Here is a 16,693-nt window from a genome sequence, read left to right as displayed (position 1 = left end):
GCAGGTATACAAGGTGTTGGTTAGACCATATCTGGACTACTGTGAACAGTTTTACTCCCCTTATTTAAAGAAAGATATGACTTCATTGGAGGCAATTCGGAGACGGTTCAACAGCTTGATCCCTGATTAAGAGGGATTGTCTCATGAAGAAAAGTTAAGAGGTTTGGATTCTACTCATTGGACTTTAAAAGGATGAGACGTAATCTCACTGTGAAACATATTGGATTCTTAAGGACCTTAACAGGGTAAGTGCTGAAGGAGTGTTTCTCCTCATGGGAGAGTCTAAGACCAGAGGGCATAGTCTCAGAATTAAGGAGAACCAGTTTAAAACTGATGTGAGAAGGCATTTCATCTCTGATGGTTGAGAGTTTTTGGAACTCATTGCCCCTGCTGAGATAGAAAAGTTTTGATCAGTGTGGAAATTAAGGGTTTCAGGAAAAGGGCAGGAAAATGGACATGAGGAATGTTCCCATGATCCTATTGAATGATGGAGCAGGCTGAAGGGATCTAACAGCCTGCTTCTCAAATCTATTATGTTCTTATGGAAATTATCTCCATTTTTTTTCAGTTTGCTATTCATTGAACATATGAAAGTTCATAGAGGCTACCTACAGCAGAAGTGTACAGTGAAACCTCCTTGATTAGGAGGGGGATGTAGCATGAAAGGACCATGGCTTCTCCAGCATTGTAGAATTCCCAACAATGTGAGCTGATATTGATTGCACATGTGGTTCAGCAGCCCCACCCCCTCCCTCAAGCAACAAGAAGAGGTACAGGAATCCCAATACGCAATTGGTCTGCCACTATGCCATGAACACCCCCAAATGTTTATCAGTAGAAAACTACTCACTTTCACTTGTAGAGACTGTAGGTAGCCTTGCAGAACACCACTGAGGAGCTGTTCCAATATGGGCTGCTGTAATCTGGGCACTGACAAAGGTATGTTAGTGATAGATGGAATGCTGTCATCTTGAGAGACGGCATCAACAGTGCCATTGCCACTTCCAGAGGATGGAACTTGCTCAGTTTTAGTCATTGTTAGAGGACAGATTGCTGGACTGCAGTCAGAGCCTGCACTGTCTGTGAGCACTGAGATCTCATGTCATTGCAATAGCCAGAGCCTGATAGCAATAAGCTCTTATCAGGAGATTCTGTGGCAGTACCGAAATGCTAAATGGTTTTCCTCTTGTGCTGAATTGGAAGGTGAGCTCCAGTCACTCCATGAGCATTAAGTCTGTTATGCTGTCATGGAGTTGGCTACCTCTTCCATCATGAAAAAGATAGATTCCAAGTTGTGGAGCCATGGCAGAATCTGATTTCTCCATGCTTCGTGATAGTGACAGGTAACTTTCTGGTAGACATGTCTACATACTAAACATCTAAGTGTATTTGTTCATTGGCTTTTTCTCATTCAACTCTTTAGTAAGCCCTCTCTAGCAGTACAGATCTGCAACCTCCTTTCTAGTATTCTGTCATACAAACTATTCTTTCCAGCTGACTCAATTGCCATCTACAGATGCCCAGTTACTCACTACCTGCTAATTCTGATTCCATAGTAGCCTCTTAGGTGAATTCTATGCTAATGTTATGGACTAGGCCAGACCACTGAAAATGTTCTTAAGCAGGCAGCCCAGACCATAATAACTTTGAAATTTGTTTCAGTAAGTGTACGTTGAAAGTTACCCAGGTTAAGTTAGCAAGGTTGACTACCAGGTTCACAAAATTACACAATGAAACATGAAGAACAGAATAAAGAACCCCTACAAACTCAATCTATCCAAACTAGACTAAAGTATGCCATTCTGAATATACACAGAAGTCCCAATAAGCAAACCTCCTTTAAAACACAGTACAAAAAAGGGTCAGATGCTTATAGGTTGAAGTTAGAAGGGCAGATGAGAGAGTTTCCACTCAGCTCACTGTTGAACTCCCAACCAGTTCTGGACTAAACTAACCCACTCAGCTAGAGAGCTGATCACTCCCCTTTCATTCTACAGGTCACTTCTAAAACATGACCACTTTGGCCTGAAGTCTCATCTGTTTACATATAAACAAAAGGCCTCTCAAAGTCCTTTTCATCTCTGTATCTAACCAGTCTGATCGGAGCCCAGCCTGGTTTATTACCCCTCTGAAAAAAATCAAGGTCAGAGTATCCTTGAGCCAAGGAACAGCTTTTAGGAAAAGAAAGTACTAGCTTTGTGACACTAGTATCTGAATGGGTGGCTGCTATTGTAGATTAAGTGATGTCACTTGTTCATCACTGATGAGGTTGCCCTCTTGGGAGTGTTGTGCCTTGCCAGGACAGTGTTCCTAAGTTTCTGAAAGCAAAAAGGTCTGAGGGACAAGTCTGAAGTGAAGGAGAGGAGGAAAAGGAGTGCTATACTCTCGCAGTTTACTTTTGAGGATGAGTGAGAGGAGTGAGTTGAGCACTGGCATAAAGCAGTAACTTATTGTCATCATCAATGATCTTGTGATGTCAGATGCCATGGACATTGTTGCATCAGACCCCAAGACTTGCAGCTCCATCTCTCTCACCAGGATCAGTGCAAGGAGTCTGCCGGTCCTCCATCCTGTTATCTTGTCCTGTAAGACAGAGGATAAGATGTTAGAGTTTACACAATGTTTTGAGCGGCGTGCCTGTCAGAGCTGAATTTTTACAAATTATGTCACAAGATGAAACCATTGCTTACAAGGCCAATGTTTATTGCTGATTCCTAACTCTCCTTGAGCAGGTGGGGGTGAGTCACCTACCTGGTGGTATGCAGAAATAGCAAGAAATAGAGATTAAATTGGCAACATCAGAATGTGTGAATAAGTAGGGTAAAATATGCAAATGTTTGTTGGCAGTCCTGAGTGCACATGGATGTTGGTGGGTCAGTGTAGTAATTAGTGTGATAAGTTGGTGATTTGGTCAGTGTGACACTTAATGTGTAGGTCCATTTACTAATATTCACCACATATGTGATGCAATTAAACGTCATAGAAAGATAGAAACATAGAAAACAAGAGCACAGGTATGCCATTTGGCCTTTGGAGCCTCTTCCACCATTCAGTATGATCATGTTGATCATCTAACTCAGTACCCTGTTCCTGCTTTCCCCCCATATCCATTGACCCCTTTAGCCTTAAGAGCTATATTTAACTCTCTGAAAACATTCACTGTTTTGACATCAACCACTTTTTTTGTAGATAAATCCACAGGCTCACCACTCTTAGTGAAGACATTTCTCTTCATGTCAGGTCTAAATGACTCAGCCTGTAAATGTAGCCCCTGGTTTTGAATTCCCTGTCATTAGGAACATCCTTCCTACAGTTACCCTGTCTAATTATTTTAGAATTCTGTAGATTTCTGTAAGACCATCCCTAATTTTTCTAAACTCCAGTGAAAATAGTCTTTTGCAATGCTACCAGATTCCAAAAACCAGACTCTAGGAATTTCCCCCTTGTTACCAGCTTCCATTCTCTCATGCCTTGCAGGTATCCTGGACCCCTGCCAAATCGTGACCTCTTTTTCTGTTTTCCTCCATCACTAGTGTTTCCAGCACCACATCTGTTAACCAAAATCCCATCTTGGTTTGGTGCTCCATGTTGTTTAATCTTCAACAATCTTCTGATATTTAGTACAGTTCTCTTTTAGAGGGACAAACTGCCTTTTAGCTGTTAAGGTTAGCTAAACCATTTGCTATCCTGCACACTCTTTTATGTCCCTTTATTGATCATGTGGGCAGACATTAGATTGCACTGTGCTGCATAAAATTTGCATATCATCTAACTCCAGGGCACAATTTACAATTCGGCACTTAAAGGTGCAGACCAATTTCTTGAAAATAACTTGAGATTCAAATAATAATGCTTTATTACACTCTTCTCTGGCATTGGTTGAATTTTAATAAGTACAGTTTTCTGCTTTTTTGAGATAGACAGCACTTATGAATAGCAATGTCTGTGATGTCAATTGGATTACAATTTATTACCATTTAACACTCCGCTCTGAACAGTTTTTAGTTTTGCTAAACCAGCTAAAACAGTTTTTGTTCTGGAAATTGAAGACATTGTTGTATGTCAACCCCAAACGTTTTCCTTTTTTCCTGTTGTATATAATGGTTACAAAGGACATATTTAATAAAATGCAATTAGTTCCAGCATAACATGACTCCAACAATGTTACATTCACTATCTTAACAACAAGTTAATTTAGGACAGCATAAATTGATACCAATTTGAATTTTACAAATTCACCTTCTGGTACATGAAGTTCCACAGTAGAAATACAAATTTAGGAAAATTCATATCCAGTATCATAAAAAAAATTGAGAGGTTGTTCTCATCAAATATCAGGGGAGTAAAAGTAATCATTGTAAATTATTAAAATGGAGTCTGGAAATCAGCATCCAATTTGGAAAAGAAAATTGGATAAATTGTAATGATAGTTACTATTTAACTGTTGCTAGTTTTATGCTTAGATCTATTGAGACATAGAAAATAAGAGCAGCAATAGGCTATTTGGCCCTTTTGAGTCTGTTCTGTCATTCATTACGATCATGGCTGATCATTCAACTGTTTCTGCGTTTCCCCCTTATCAGTTGATCCCTTTAACCACAAGTGCTCTACCCAACTCCTCCTTGAAATCATAGAATGCTTTGGCTGCAACTTCTCTGTGGTAGCGAATTCCACAGTCTCATTACTCATCAGGTAAAGAAATTCCTCCTCATCTTGTGTCCTTAGACTGTGACCCCAGTTCTGACTCCGCTGCCATCGAGAACATTGTTCCTGCATCTATCCAGTCTAGTCCTGTTAGAACTTCATAAGTTTCTATGAGATCCTCTCTCTCCTGATTCTTCTGAACACAAGCAAATACAATCCTCGCAAGTTTAATCTCTCCTCATATGTCAGTCCCACTCTCCCAGGAATCTGTCTGGTACTACTGAAGACCAGTGTCACATCCACGTAGAATTTTTTTATGGCTCTGCATTGTGATCTCTCGTGATTTGAATGTTATTGGAAAATCTGAAGTACAATTGTCCTTTGTTAATATCAACAAATGGAATTTTTTTGATAAACATGCAACTTCCCAAAAATGCATCCAATTATTTAATATAAAATGAATATGGGTGTGAAATACTAACCACTATTTGTTTTTCTGCAACTTCTGCAGTTTAAAATGGAACCAAATTGCCAGCTTGTCTAAGTTTTGAGAATATTTATGAAGAAAATCTGTATCCTCTCTGTCAATGGACCACAAAAAGTCAAGCAGCGAGTTTAATGGTTTTGAGGAGTAGTCGATATATTTGAGTATAAATGCCAATTACAGTTGCACAGCTTGATTGTCTAGTTGTTAATCTTCAGTCTGATTGCAAATTGTTACTTCTTGGTCCATTTCTTGACCAATAAATGTTTATTAATTTACAATTTCACTATAAAAGGGTTGCGGGGCAATCATTCCTTGAAGTGGTTTATTCAAACACTTTTGCATGTGGTAATTTGTGTGAATCAAAAGTTGCACTTGCGGTTCGAAGACAGCTGTGTTATTTTGGAAACATTTGGATGTAATGTCAGAAGGATGTGATCGTTGGTATTTGTGTGTACAGTTCTAAAACAAAATCATGTTCTGTGTTTGAACATTAATACTAGACTTCCCTTGGTTTCACAAATTTGAGGTTATGGTTAATCTTCATTTCCGCATGGTTGTTCTTACTGAATTTTTTTTTATTATCCAACAAGCTACTTTTGATATAGATTAATTAACAATCAAGTATTAATAGTATAAATTCCTAAAATAAGTCATTCCCAAGGTTGGGCTATTATGTCGCTAATCATGTAAACAAGGAGTTGAATTTACCAAAACTTGAAGTGTTTCTCTCTGTGAGCTGTAGCATGTTATCTCACACAGTTTTGTGTTCTGATTGACAGTCATAGTAACTGCATCTACAAGAATTGAGCTGCACAGATTACCTGATCTTTACATCATACCATATCAGCACCCTGTCTGAGGGGGTGGTACCCTTTTCGTAAAGCCTAGCTAACATCTTGTTATTGTTAAATGTGGGAAAAACACATATTGAAACGTGTTCAAACAGTGGAGAGAGGGTCAATCAGTCAGATTGTGGTGTAAAGTAGCAATACATTTCTGAATGTGAGCATATATTTCCGATGAAGTGTCACCCATACTATCTGTGTGTCTTCAAAAGCTGTTCTCACTCCATGTAATGTAAAGGGCTATTCGTGGCTGGCAGTGATTTTACTGTAGCACAAATGGGCTTCAAATCTGGTGCCAGTGGTGGAAATTGGGAAGATTCCACAGGATAGTTTGGCAGCGTAAGGGCATGCATACTTAATGAAATAAGCCGCACAGGCTACTTTTCATTACATTCTGGCTGATCGATAGTCATTGTAACTGCATCTAAAAGAATTGAGCTGCACAGATTTACTGAACTTCACATCGTACCATGTTAGAACCCTGTCCAAGGGAGTGCTACTCTTTCCCTAAAGCCCAGCATAGCCTAACATCTATTATTGTTAAATTGGGAGCTATAAGGATTGGAACATAAAACAATACAGCAGAACAGTACAGCACAGTACAGGCACTTTGGCCCTCAATGTTGTGCTGACCTTTTATCCTACTCTAAGATTAAACTAACCTACACACCCTTCATTGTACTGTCACCCATGTGCCTATCCAAGATTTGCTTAAATGTCCCTAATGTATCTGACTCTACTACCACTGCTGGCAGTGCATTCCACTTACCCACCACTCTCTGTGTAACAAATCTACCTTTGACGTGTTCATATGGTGGATAGAGGGTGCAGATTATAGCTACTGAAGCTATGCACCCAGAGTTCTGAGGAATGCTAGCCAAAATGAAGGCCTGGAGGAATAAGCAGCAAGTTGGAGCTGTCAGGTACCTGCTCATACTTCTATGCTGGGGAATTGTCACCATCTAGCTTCCCCCTCTTCCACGAGAGGATATCATGTGGCTTTTAAATAAGATAACAACAAGTAGTAAAGAGATGTTAATGTATGCAAATAAGTCCCTTGCCACCCACTTAGTGGATTATCTCACCATTCAAAACTTGGATGGAAAATTGGACCTCTGTTCTTGACAGCAAGAATCATGTTTTCTCAATCTCACAGTATTTTCCCAACTGACTTGCCATTGCTGACACGTTCAGAGTCTGGGAGAATTCCACCAAGGAAACCTAGAAAATGGCAATCACAGACAATGTTGAAAACACTGGATTGTTTTTGTTGATTTCAAATGTCTCAGTTTTAGCTAATTTGCATGATTCTCATTAGCCCACAAAGGAACATGATTTTAAGGACTGGAGTTTGAATGGATGCACATCAATCTGACCCCAAATACTCTACTCACACTTGATTAGTCCAAAAAATATGGATACTTGTCCATAGATTGCTAGGGATGCAGAACACAACCATTTAGACAGTTTTCTACATTTTTCTCGATTTAAGCTGCTGGGTTTAGAAATGCTAATGTCTTACTTAAACAGCAAGAGCAGGAATGTGTGTGCTAGACTCAAGTGGATTTATGTAATTTTGTTTACTGTAATCACAAATTGATGGTACAATCCTACTATTTTCTGCCAATAAAAAATGGTGCGTTTAAAGGATTAGTATAGATTTATTGGGAGTAACTTTGACTAATATGACAGTCGAAGACTGGTGATAAATTGACAGTCTATTCAACATTTGCTTTGATTTTTATTTCCATTGACCGCAATCAAAATAATAATTGGGAGAGTGTAAAAGAGGTTACTGATACACTATCTCCTATTTTACAGTATTGCACAAAGTTGACTCTTATGTTTTCAGGGCAAAAGTCTGAATCTCAAAATAAAACGTCACCAGATTCAAGACATAGGACTGAATTTTGCCAATTGAGAGAAAGTCTCGATCTTAGTGCTGGGGTCAAATGTGAACTACATGCGTATTTAGTGGGACTTCCTGGGAATCTTTCCATTTGCATCAAATGAAAATCTGTTAGGTTGGGGAGCTAGCCAAGAGTAGATAGTGGACAGGAAAAAGCTCCAGCAAATTGAAGGAGGGTTTTATTGGTCAGAGCGTTGTAGTACTTGGTGCATTGTCATACTCTGTTGTATGGCATTCATTTGTGGGCGGCACGGTGGCACAGTGGTTAGCACTGCTGCCTCACAGTGCCAGAGACCCGGGTTCAATTCCCGCCTCAGGCGACTGACTGTGTGGAGTTTGCACTTTCTCCCTGTGTCTGCGTGGGTTTCCTTCGGGTGCTCCGGTTTCCTCCCACAGTCCAAAGATGTGCAGGTTAGGTGAATTGGCCATGCTAAATTGTCCCTAGTGTTAGGTAAGGGGTAGATGTAGGGGTATGGGTGGGTTACGCTTCAGCGGGGCGGTGTGGACTTGTTGGGCCGAAGGGCCTGTTTCCACACTGTAAGTAATCTAATTATCTTCTAGATGCAGCAAATAACTGTTGACTGGGAGGTGCTGCAAATTTCTTCAGTCAGTCTCTAGAACAAAACTGAGACATAAAAATTAAGCTATTTCACAATCTTTGCTGACGCAGACAATGGATAGCCACCACAGCTTCAAGTTCTACTCCAACATTCCCCATATGTTTGCTGCTATCTTCCTGAATAAGCACAGTTTTCTGAAGCACTTGCATTCAGACATCTCCATGAAGCTAATTTTCTGTTGGTAAACCCAGTGACAGTAAAAAAAGTAGTGATGTAGTTCCAAGTCAGGATGGTGAGTGACTTTGAGGGAATTTTACAGATTGTGGTATTCCCATGTATCAACTGCCCGAATCCTTTCACATGGTGGAGGTTCCAGGTTTGGAAGGTGCTCTTTAAGGAGCTTTAGTGAGTTTGAGCAGTGCATCTTGTAGATGGTAAGAATGGTTTCTACTGTGCATTGACGGCAAAGGGAATGAATATTAAAGGTTGTGGATGAGATGTCAGTTAAGTGGAATGTTTTCTGTTGGATGGTAGCCAACTTCTTAAGTGTTGTAGGATTTAACTCATCCAGGCACATGGAGAGTGTTTCCGTATACTCCTGATCTGTACCTTGTAGCTGGTGGATAGAGTTATAGAGTTATAGAGATGGACAGCTTGGAAACAGACCCTACGGTCCAACCCGTCCATGCCAACCAGATATCCCAACGCACTCTAGTCCCACCTGCCAGCACCCAGCCCATATCCCTCCAAACCCTTCCTATTCATACACCCATCCAAATGCCTCTTAAATGTTGCAATTGTACCAGCCTCTACTACTTCCTCTGGCAGCTCATTCCATACATGTACCACCCTCTGTGTGAAAACTTTGCCCCTTAGGTCTCTTTTATATCTTTCCCCTCTCACCCTAAACCTATGCCCTCTAGTTCTGGACTCCCTGACCCCATGCCCTTCAATTAGTTACTTACTAGCCTGTGAATGACTCATGTACAAGTATTTATAGCTGGCTGTGTCTGTTTCTGTTCAATGGTAACAACCAGCATGTTGATAATGAGGGATTTAGTGTGGGCAAATGAATGTCAAAGGGAGATGATTAAATTCTTTCCTGTTGGAGATGTTCATTGTCTGGAATTTGCATATCATTAATGTTGCTTGCCGCTTATTAGCCAAAGCTTGGATGTTATAGAGTCATAGAGATGTACAGCATGGAAACAGACTCTTCGGCCCAACCTGTCCATGCCAATCAGATATCCCAACCCAATCTAGTTCCACCTGCCAGCACCTGGCCCATATCCCTCCAAACCCTTCCTATTCATATACCCATCCAAATGCCTCTTAAATGTTGCAATTGTACCAGCCTCTACCACTTCCTCTGGCAGCTCATTCCATACATGTACCACCCTCTGTGTGAAAACGTTGCCCCATAGGTCTCTTTTATATCTTTCCCCTCTCACCCTAAACCTATGCTCTCTAGTTCTGGACTCCCCGACCCCAGGGAAAAGACTTTGTCTATTTACCCTATCCATGCCCCTCATAATTTTGTAAACCTCTATAAGGTCACCCCTCAGCCTCCGACACTCCAGGGAAAACAGCCCCAGCCTGTTCAGCCTCTCCCTATAGCTCAAATCCTCCAACCCTGGCAACAGCATCCTTGTAAATCTTTTCTGAACCGTTTCAAGTTTCACAACATCTTTCCGATAGGAAGGAGAACAGAATTGCATGCAATATTTCAACAGTGGCCTAACCAATGTCCTGTACAGCCGCAACATGACCTCCCAACTCCTACTCAATACTCTGACCAATAAAGGAAAGCATACCAAACGCCTTCTTCACTATCCTATCTACCTGCGACTCCACTTTCAAGGAGCCATGAACCTGCTCTCCAAAGTCTCTTTATTCAGCAACACTCACTAGGACCTTACCTGTCTTGCTGTGTCGAGGATTTAACTCCTCCATGGACATAGGACTTAACTCATCCAGGAGTCACAGATAGCACTGAACTTTAAACAATCCTCAGCAAACATCCCCACTTCTGACCTTACGATGGAGGGAAGGTCATTAATGAAACAGCTAAGAATGGTTAGGCCTAGGCCATTACCCTGAGGAACTCCTGCAGAGATACCATGGGGATGAGATGATTTGCTTTAATCTTCCTTTATGTTTGGGATGACTCCAACTAGTTGAGAATTATCGCTCAATTCCAATTGATTCCAGTTTTCCTCGGGTTCTCTGAAGCCATTTATAGTCAAAGGTGCCTTATTGTCAAGGGCAGTTGCTCTTTTGTCTTGTGATCAGCTATTTTATTTACATTTTGACCAAGACTAAAATGAGGTCAGGAACTGAAGCCTAGAACCGAGCATCAGTAAACAGAAAAGTGCTGAGCAAATGCCACTTCTAGGACTGTTAATAACCCTCTCTGTCATTTTGCTGCTGACAGTGATGATTATTGGGACTGGTGAAGCTGTTAAACCTTCAAGAAAATGTCCAAAAAATGCATACAGTGCAAAGGATGGTGGGTGGTATGATCTGGTATGAATTGGCACTGAGTTGGTAGATTTTAGGACAGAATTTTGTCATGAGGCTTCCTGCATGTTGTATTATCCTAAAACTGCCTGAAGTCAGGTGGTTTAATATAGGGAAATAAGTTCATAGAATACCTCTGAAGAGCAATCGAATTTTATGGTTAGTTATATACCTTTCTGATGATGTCAGATCTGCTTCTGTAGTTCACTTGAAACACATCGTCTGTAACATATCAATCAATTACTGCGTCAATGTCTTGTAATACATATATCACCACTCCTAGTTTGGCAGAAAGCACCAAACTTTCAACATGATTGAATAATGGCACAAGACCAGCAATTATAAAATAGCAGTAGCAACCAATTTTGCTGCACATTTCAATATATTTCAAAAGCATCACTCTGATCCTTTTAATATCATCATTTTAACACTTCGCTGAGAAATCTTATGAACTGGTAATTGTTTTAAACATTGCTCATGTTGCACATGTTCACAGGTGCACAGGAATAATGTTACCTAACAGAGTTACTCTGATAATGACCTTTGTAACTTTTTCTGTTCCAGGAAAAGCCATTGACAAAATCCTTGCAAAGGGGAGAAGACTTGCAGTTTGATCAGGTAAAAAAACAAAATAAATGATGCTTGAAGCATTTGTTTTAGTTTAGAATGCTTTTATTTGAAGAGTATTGATTGAAAAAAGAATGCAACAGAGAACAGTGCAGGTTTTGCAACCGCATTTGAGGTAACCATTATAGTAACATATCTCGCATTTAGTTACCAATAATGCATGTAAAATAACAATAACTTACATTCATTGGATGTTGTGCTTTTAATGTGGAATAATATTTTAAGGTGGTTTGTAGAAATTTGATTATCGACCTAGATATGTACATACAAGTTCCACAAGAAAGATGATGAAAAGTTTAATCAGGGAGAAGGGCTTTAAGGAGAAGGGGAAGATAGAGTGACAAAGAAACTTAGAAAGGAAATTCTGTGCTGGGCTGAAGGGAATGGGAGATGATGAAATAAGGCTCATGCTATGGCTGTGATCCGATAAGTTAGTGTCTACTGGCATCCAGCGTCGTTTGTAAATGTGCATGTGTGCCAATCCACAAACACACGCGCACACCATTCCAGAAATACTCTGTCATCTTGTAGAATTCCAATGACATCTTACTGAAGGGAATTGCGTGCACACAGAAGACAGCTGTTGAAATGGAGTTCAGCAGAAGGGAGGGAGTGAGAACAAGGACTAGCGAAGACAGGGGAGGGGAGAGTGGCAACGACAGAAGGACAAGTGAAGGTTGGTATGAGAGGAGGAGTGAGGATGGGGTTGGGTTGGAGAGTGGGAATGAGAATGGGGAGAATTGGGAAGAAAGACCTAAGAGGAATGGAGAATGGGCAGGAGGACGGGTGTGAGATGGAGAGTGGGAGGGACAACTGGGAAGAGGGGGAAGGTGATCTAGAGGGAGGGAGGGAGGAAGAGGACCAGAAGGGGAGGACCAGTGATGGAGGGAGAGGGGTTTACTAACCCCCCCCCCCCCCCCCCCCCCCACCCCCCTCCCATTCATGGATGCCTCTTCCCTTTTCTATATCACATTGCAGACAAACAAAAGCTAAAAACTAAAAAGTACAATGTGGATTGTACATTGAAAGAACTGGTCACTTCAAAGCTTAGGGTTGTATAGGTAAATAAAGAACAAGAAAATAAATTGCTTAAGAAATTCAGCAGGTCTGGCAGCATCTGTGGAATGAGTGACTGCCAGACTGTCAAAGAGAACCAGACAGGTAGTGCAGGAACCCCTGAGACAATTTCTGTTGTCCACTGTGGACACTGGTGAGGGCAATAGTCCCTCAAAGCAGTGCAGTCAGAGCCACATCCACGTCATCAAGGGCAGCTCAGCTTATAGAGGGGAGGATAAATACTGGAAAAGCAGTACTACTAGAGGATTTAGGGGAATAAATGGGTTCTTCTTTGGCTGGTATCTGTTTTTATTTCTGATTTTCAGCATCCACAGTTTTTTAGTGTTTTTTTTAGTCTTTAACATATATGTTGGCTGTTTAGGTTCGAAACATATGGGTTAAATGTTCATTGATTTTATCTGAGTGTTTGGTTCTGAGATTTTGTCCACAAGCTGGTACAGCTGTGAGGCTTGTGATGCAAATAGTCATCTTTCTGTGTATATCAAATACTAATCTGGAGTGGGTCAAATTTTAAAGCTCTTAAGTAAGGAAAAAAGTATTATTTGGTAAAGTTTTCCTTTTAAAATCCATTCATTATTTTGTAATTCCACATTAGATTTTTTGAATTTTTTGAAATCTGTTGTTAATGACAAATTTAATTGCTTATTCACTGAGTTTAAAAAAATGTGGCAAATAAATTTCTAAGTAATGGCAATATAAAATAATCTGAATTAAGGTGACTGCTGCATCAAAATCCATGTGGCAAAGTTATCCATATAAAGCTTGCAGAATAGTAAAGATGTTGATTTAAAAATATAAAATCTATGTGTAGTTAACTGTCAAGCAGAAAACCTTCATTCAGTTTATTTATATAAGTGCATGCCAGTAAAAATAGAACATTTAAACAGACAAGTGAATTTTAGTGGTTGAAGCCCAAGGTTAAGACAACCAGGCATATGAGTACATTGAACTGATATCCACCAACTGTATGAAGTTCATTTATAATGAAAGAAAATGAGCATTCATTGCAATAAGACCATATTTGCACTATATTTAATCTGTTCCAACTACAACACAGAGCCAGGATTCATCTTGCCACTGAGTGTGAATGAAGTCTGTAATTCACAGACTGTCCAGACTCTCCTCCCTTCCTGTTATAAGTATGAAACCTTTATAAGATCAACCCTCCCTTCCTGCGTTGACTTGAAGAATTATTTTAAGTAATGATAGCTGAAACTGTGCTGGTCTCTTCTATGACAAAATGCTTTAATTGTGGCATGCATGGAACTAGAAAGGGGGGCATTTAGTCCATTCAGGTGAAGAATGTTGTCTATTTAAAGTGGAATCTATTACTTTAATTCAGATAAAGGAGGCTCTGGAATAGATGAGGGGTGGCGGTTGGAATTCATTTTGAACAATCTCAGTGCAAATTCAGGATAATTTTTGGAAAGCATGCCCAATGACAGAGGCCTGAAGTTTATTCCAAATCATGCCTAAATCACAATTTCTGTAGTATTGATGAATTGCATGCCTTAATATAACTCAGCAGTTAGGGCCTTCTCAATATTGGCTAATTGAAACCTAAAAGCTCTTGGAAGGGTGTAAATTGGCATCAGCCCACAATATAGGCTCAGAGACAGTACAGACACCTGTTCTTCAGCAGCAGTTATGATTAGGCTATGATAGACATTGCTACAACTGTGCGTTGTTGGTGGAGTAAGTGGATTTTGAAGGTGTTAGGATGGGTGCTTTGTTCTGGGTGGTTTTCTTAAATGCCTTTGGAGTTGCACTCATCCAGGCAAGAGCAGAGTTTTCCATCACACTCCTGACTTGTGTTTTGGCATTGGTATACAGGATTTGGGGAGTCATGACAAGAGTTACTCAACCTCTGAGCTGCTCTTATAGCCATATTTATATGGCTGGTTTAATTCAGTTTCTGGTCAATGTAACCCCATGATGATGTTAGTTAAAGGCCTCAACTGTGGTAATACCATTGAGTACAATGGGGAGATGATGCAATTCTCTTTTGTTTTCAAGATGGTTATTGCCTGCCATTTGTGTGCAAAGAATATTATTTATCACTTATCAACCCAAGCTTGAATGTGGTCCAGGTCTTGCTACATTTGGATATGGACTGCTTGAGAAATCGCTAAGGTTGATAAACATTGTGAAATCATTGGAACACAGGAAGAGGAGTAGACCATTCAGCCCTTTGACCCTACATGCTATTTAATATGATTATGGATAATCGAACACTACAATGCCCTTTATCCACATTACCCCCACAATCCTTTGTGCTTTTGGTAATCATAAATCTATCAATTTCTACTTTAAACATATTCAAAGATTGACCTTCCACAGCTTTCTAAAGATTTACTCTGAATAAAAACTTGTTCACGTATCAGTCCTAAATTGTATCACTCTTTAGAAATAACATTGTGTCCCCTGGTTCTAGATCAAAGCATTAATGAGTCAGGATCTAGCACAACTGATTTTTATGAAAGTGGAAGTAGACAGGCTTTGTTTTGGAGTAAACTAACTTTGTAACTTAAAGATGATGGTGATCCACTGAGCCAAGCTAATAGCTCAGACTTGGACCCAAATATAATTGTTTTCTATAAATGAATTAGGTGTGTAACTGCATGTAATCTATCATCCTTTGTGATTTTCTTCCCTAGTTGATCAGCTCTATGAGTTCACTTGCAGAGTACTGCCTACCCTCTGTACTGCGCACACTTTTTGATTGGTATAAAAGACAAAATGGTACAGAAGATGAATCCCATGAATATCGACCCAGAACAAGCGCAAAGTCAAAGAGGTACTTATTTTTCACTTTAATTTATTGATTATATCTGATCATATAGCTTGTTTATGGATGTTATTTCCCCCTTCCCTTGCTCAGGGACTTGTCACGTACTGGTATCGTCCACAGAAGCTCAAATGACATGCGGTTTTATCAGGACAGGTGTACTATATGGTCTAATATACTTGCCTGTTTTTCAAATGTTGCTGTATCACTTTAAGGTCACAAAACTTATTACTAAATTAACAACAAAAACTTATACAATGCTTTTAACATGATAAAGTGTTCCAAGGCTCTTCACAAGAATTAAAAAGCAAAGCTTAACACTGAGCCATAAAAGGCAGTATTAATGGTATTGGCCTTATTCAAAGGTTTAAGGAATATCTTTCAGAAGGAAAGAGACATGGAGGCGAAATGAATTTGGGAAGAAATTCACATGTCTAAGGCACTGGCGGTTGAAGCCACAACCATCACTGTTGTATCAGTTAAAATTGGTAATTTTCAGAAAGCCAGAATTAGATGAGCATAAATATTTTGGAGATTTGGGTTCTTCAGAAAATTTCAGACATAAGAAGGGCTGAAACACTGGAACAATTTGAAAACAAAAAAAAGAGGATTGTCAAATCATTGTTTTATAGTAATTGCTAAAGGTTGTACCAAAGTTAGCAAAATGATTCAAAAAAGAAACTAAGCACCAGTTTTTCTGTTTAAAAGGATAGAGTTTAAAAAAAAAGGACATTTATGCAAAACCTGTATTAAACCTTGGTTAGAGCACATAGTTTTGTTTAACATATTAAAAAGAGTTGAAGAATGTGGTGCTAAAAAGCACAGCTGGTCAGGCAGCGTCTGAGGAGCAAGAGAATCGACATTTCAAGCGTAAGCCCTTCATCAGGAATGAGGATTGTGGGCCAAGGAGGCTGAGAGATAAATGGGGGTGTGGAGGGTGCTGGGGGGCATGGGGCTGGAGAAAGGTAAATGGAAATGTGATAAGTAATGAAGGTGGGGGTGATGGTGATAGGGTGGAGTGGGTAGGTAGGAAGGAAGATGGACTGGTAGGACAGTTCAAGAGGGTGGTGCCAAGTTGGAAGTGGGGGTGGGGGGTGGGGAAGAGAATGAAGAAACTGGTGAAATCCATATTGATCCCTTCTGGTTAGAGAGACCCAAGGCATTCTTCCTTCAGGTGTCGGGTGGTTAGGGTTTGGAGGTGGAGGTGGCCCGTGACTTGCATGTCCTTGGCAGAGT

General features: G+C 40.1%; 1 protein-coding gene across 6 annotated transcripts in view; it reads left to right on the top strand.

The window, feature by feature from the left end:
* Window positions 1-16,693, top strand: part of LOC140481292 (protein furry homolog) — a 412,478-nt gene that overhangs the window by 145,461 nt on the left and 250,324 nt on the right. For all 6 annotated transcript variants that reach the window (XM_072577249.1, XM_072577246.1, XM_072577244.1 and 3 more), the window contains exons 3-4: window positions 11,530-11,583; window positions 15,327-15,466. In XM_072577249.1, the coding sequence (XP_072433350.1) occupies window positions 11,530-11,583; window positions 15,327-15,466 (194 nt within the window). The remainder of the gene's footprint in view (window positions 1-11,529; window positions 11,584-15,326; window positions 15,467-16,693) is intronic.

The sequence above is a fragment of the Chiloscyllium punctatum genome, chromosome 9 (assembly GCF_047496795.1).
Source record: "Chiloscyllium punctatum isolate Juve2018m chromosome 9, sChiPun1.3, whole genome shotgun sequence".
Classification (NCBI taxonomy): domain Eukaryota; kingdom Metazoa; phylum Chordata; class Chondrichthyes; order Orectolobiformes; family Hemiscylliidae; genus Chiloscyllium; species Chiloscyllium punctatum.
The sequence above is the reverse complement of the archived record's forward strand: the minus strand, read 5'-3'. Positions and strand labels throughout refer to the sequence as shown.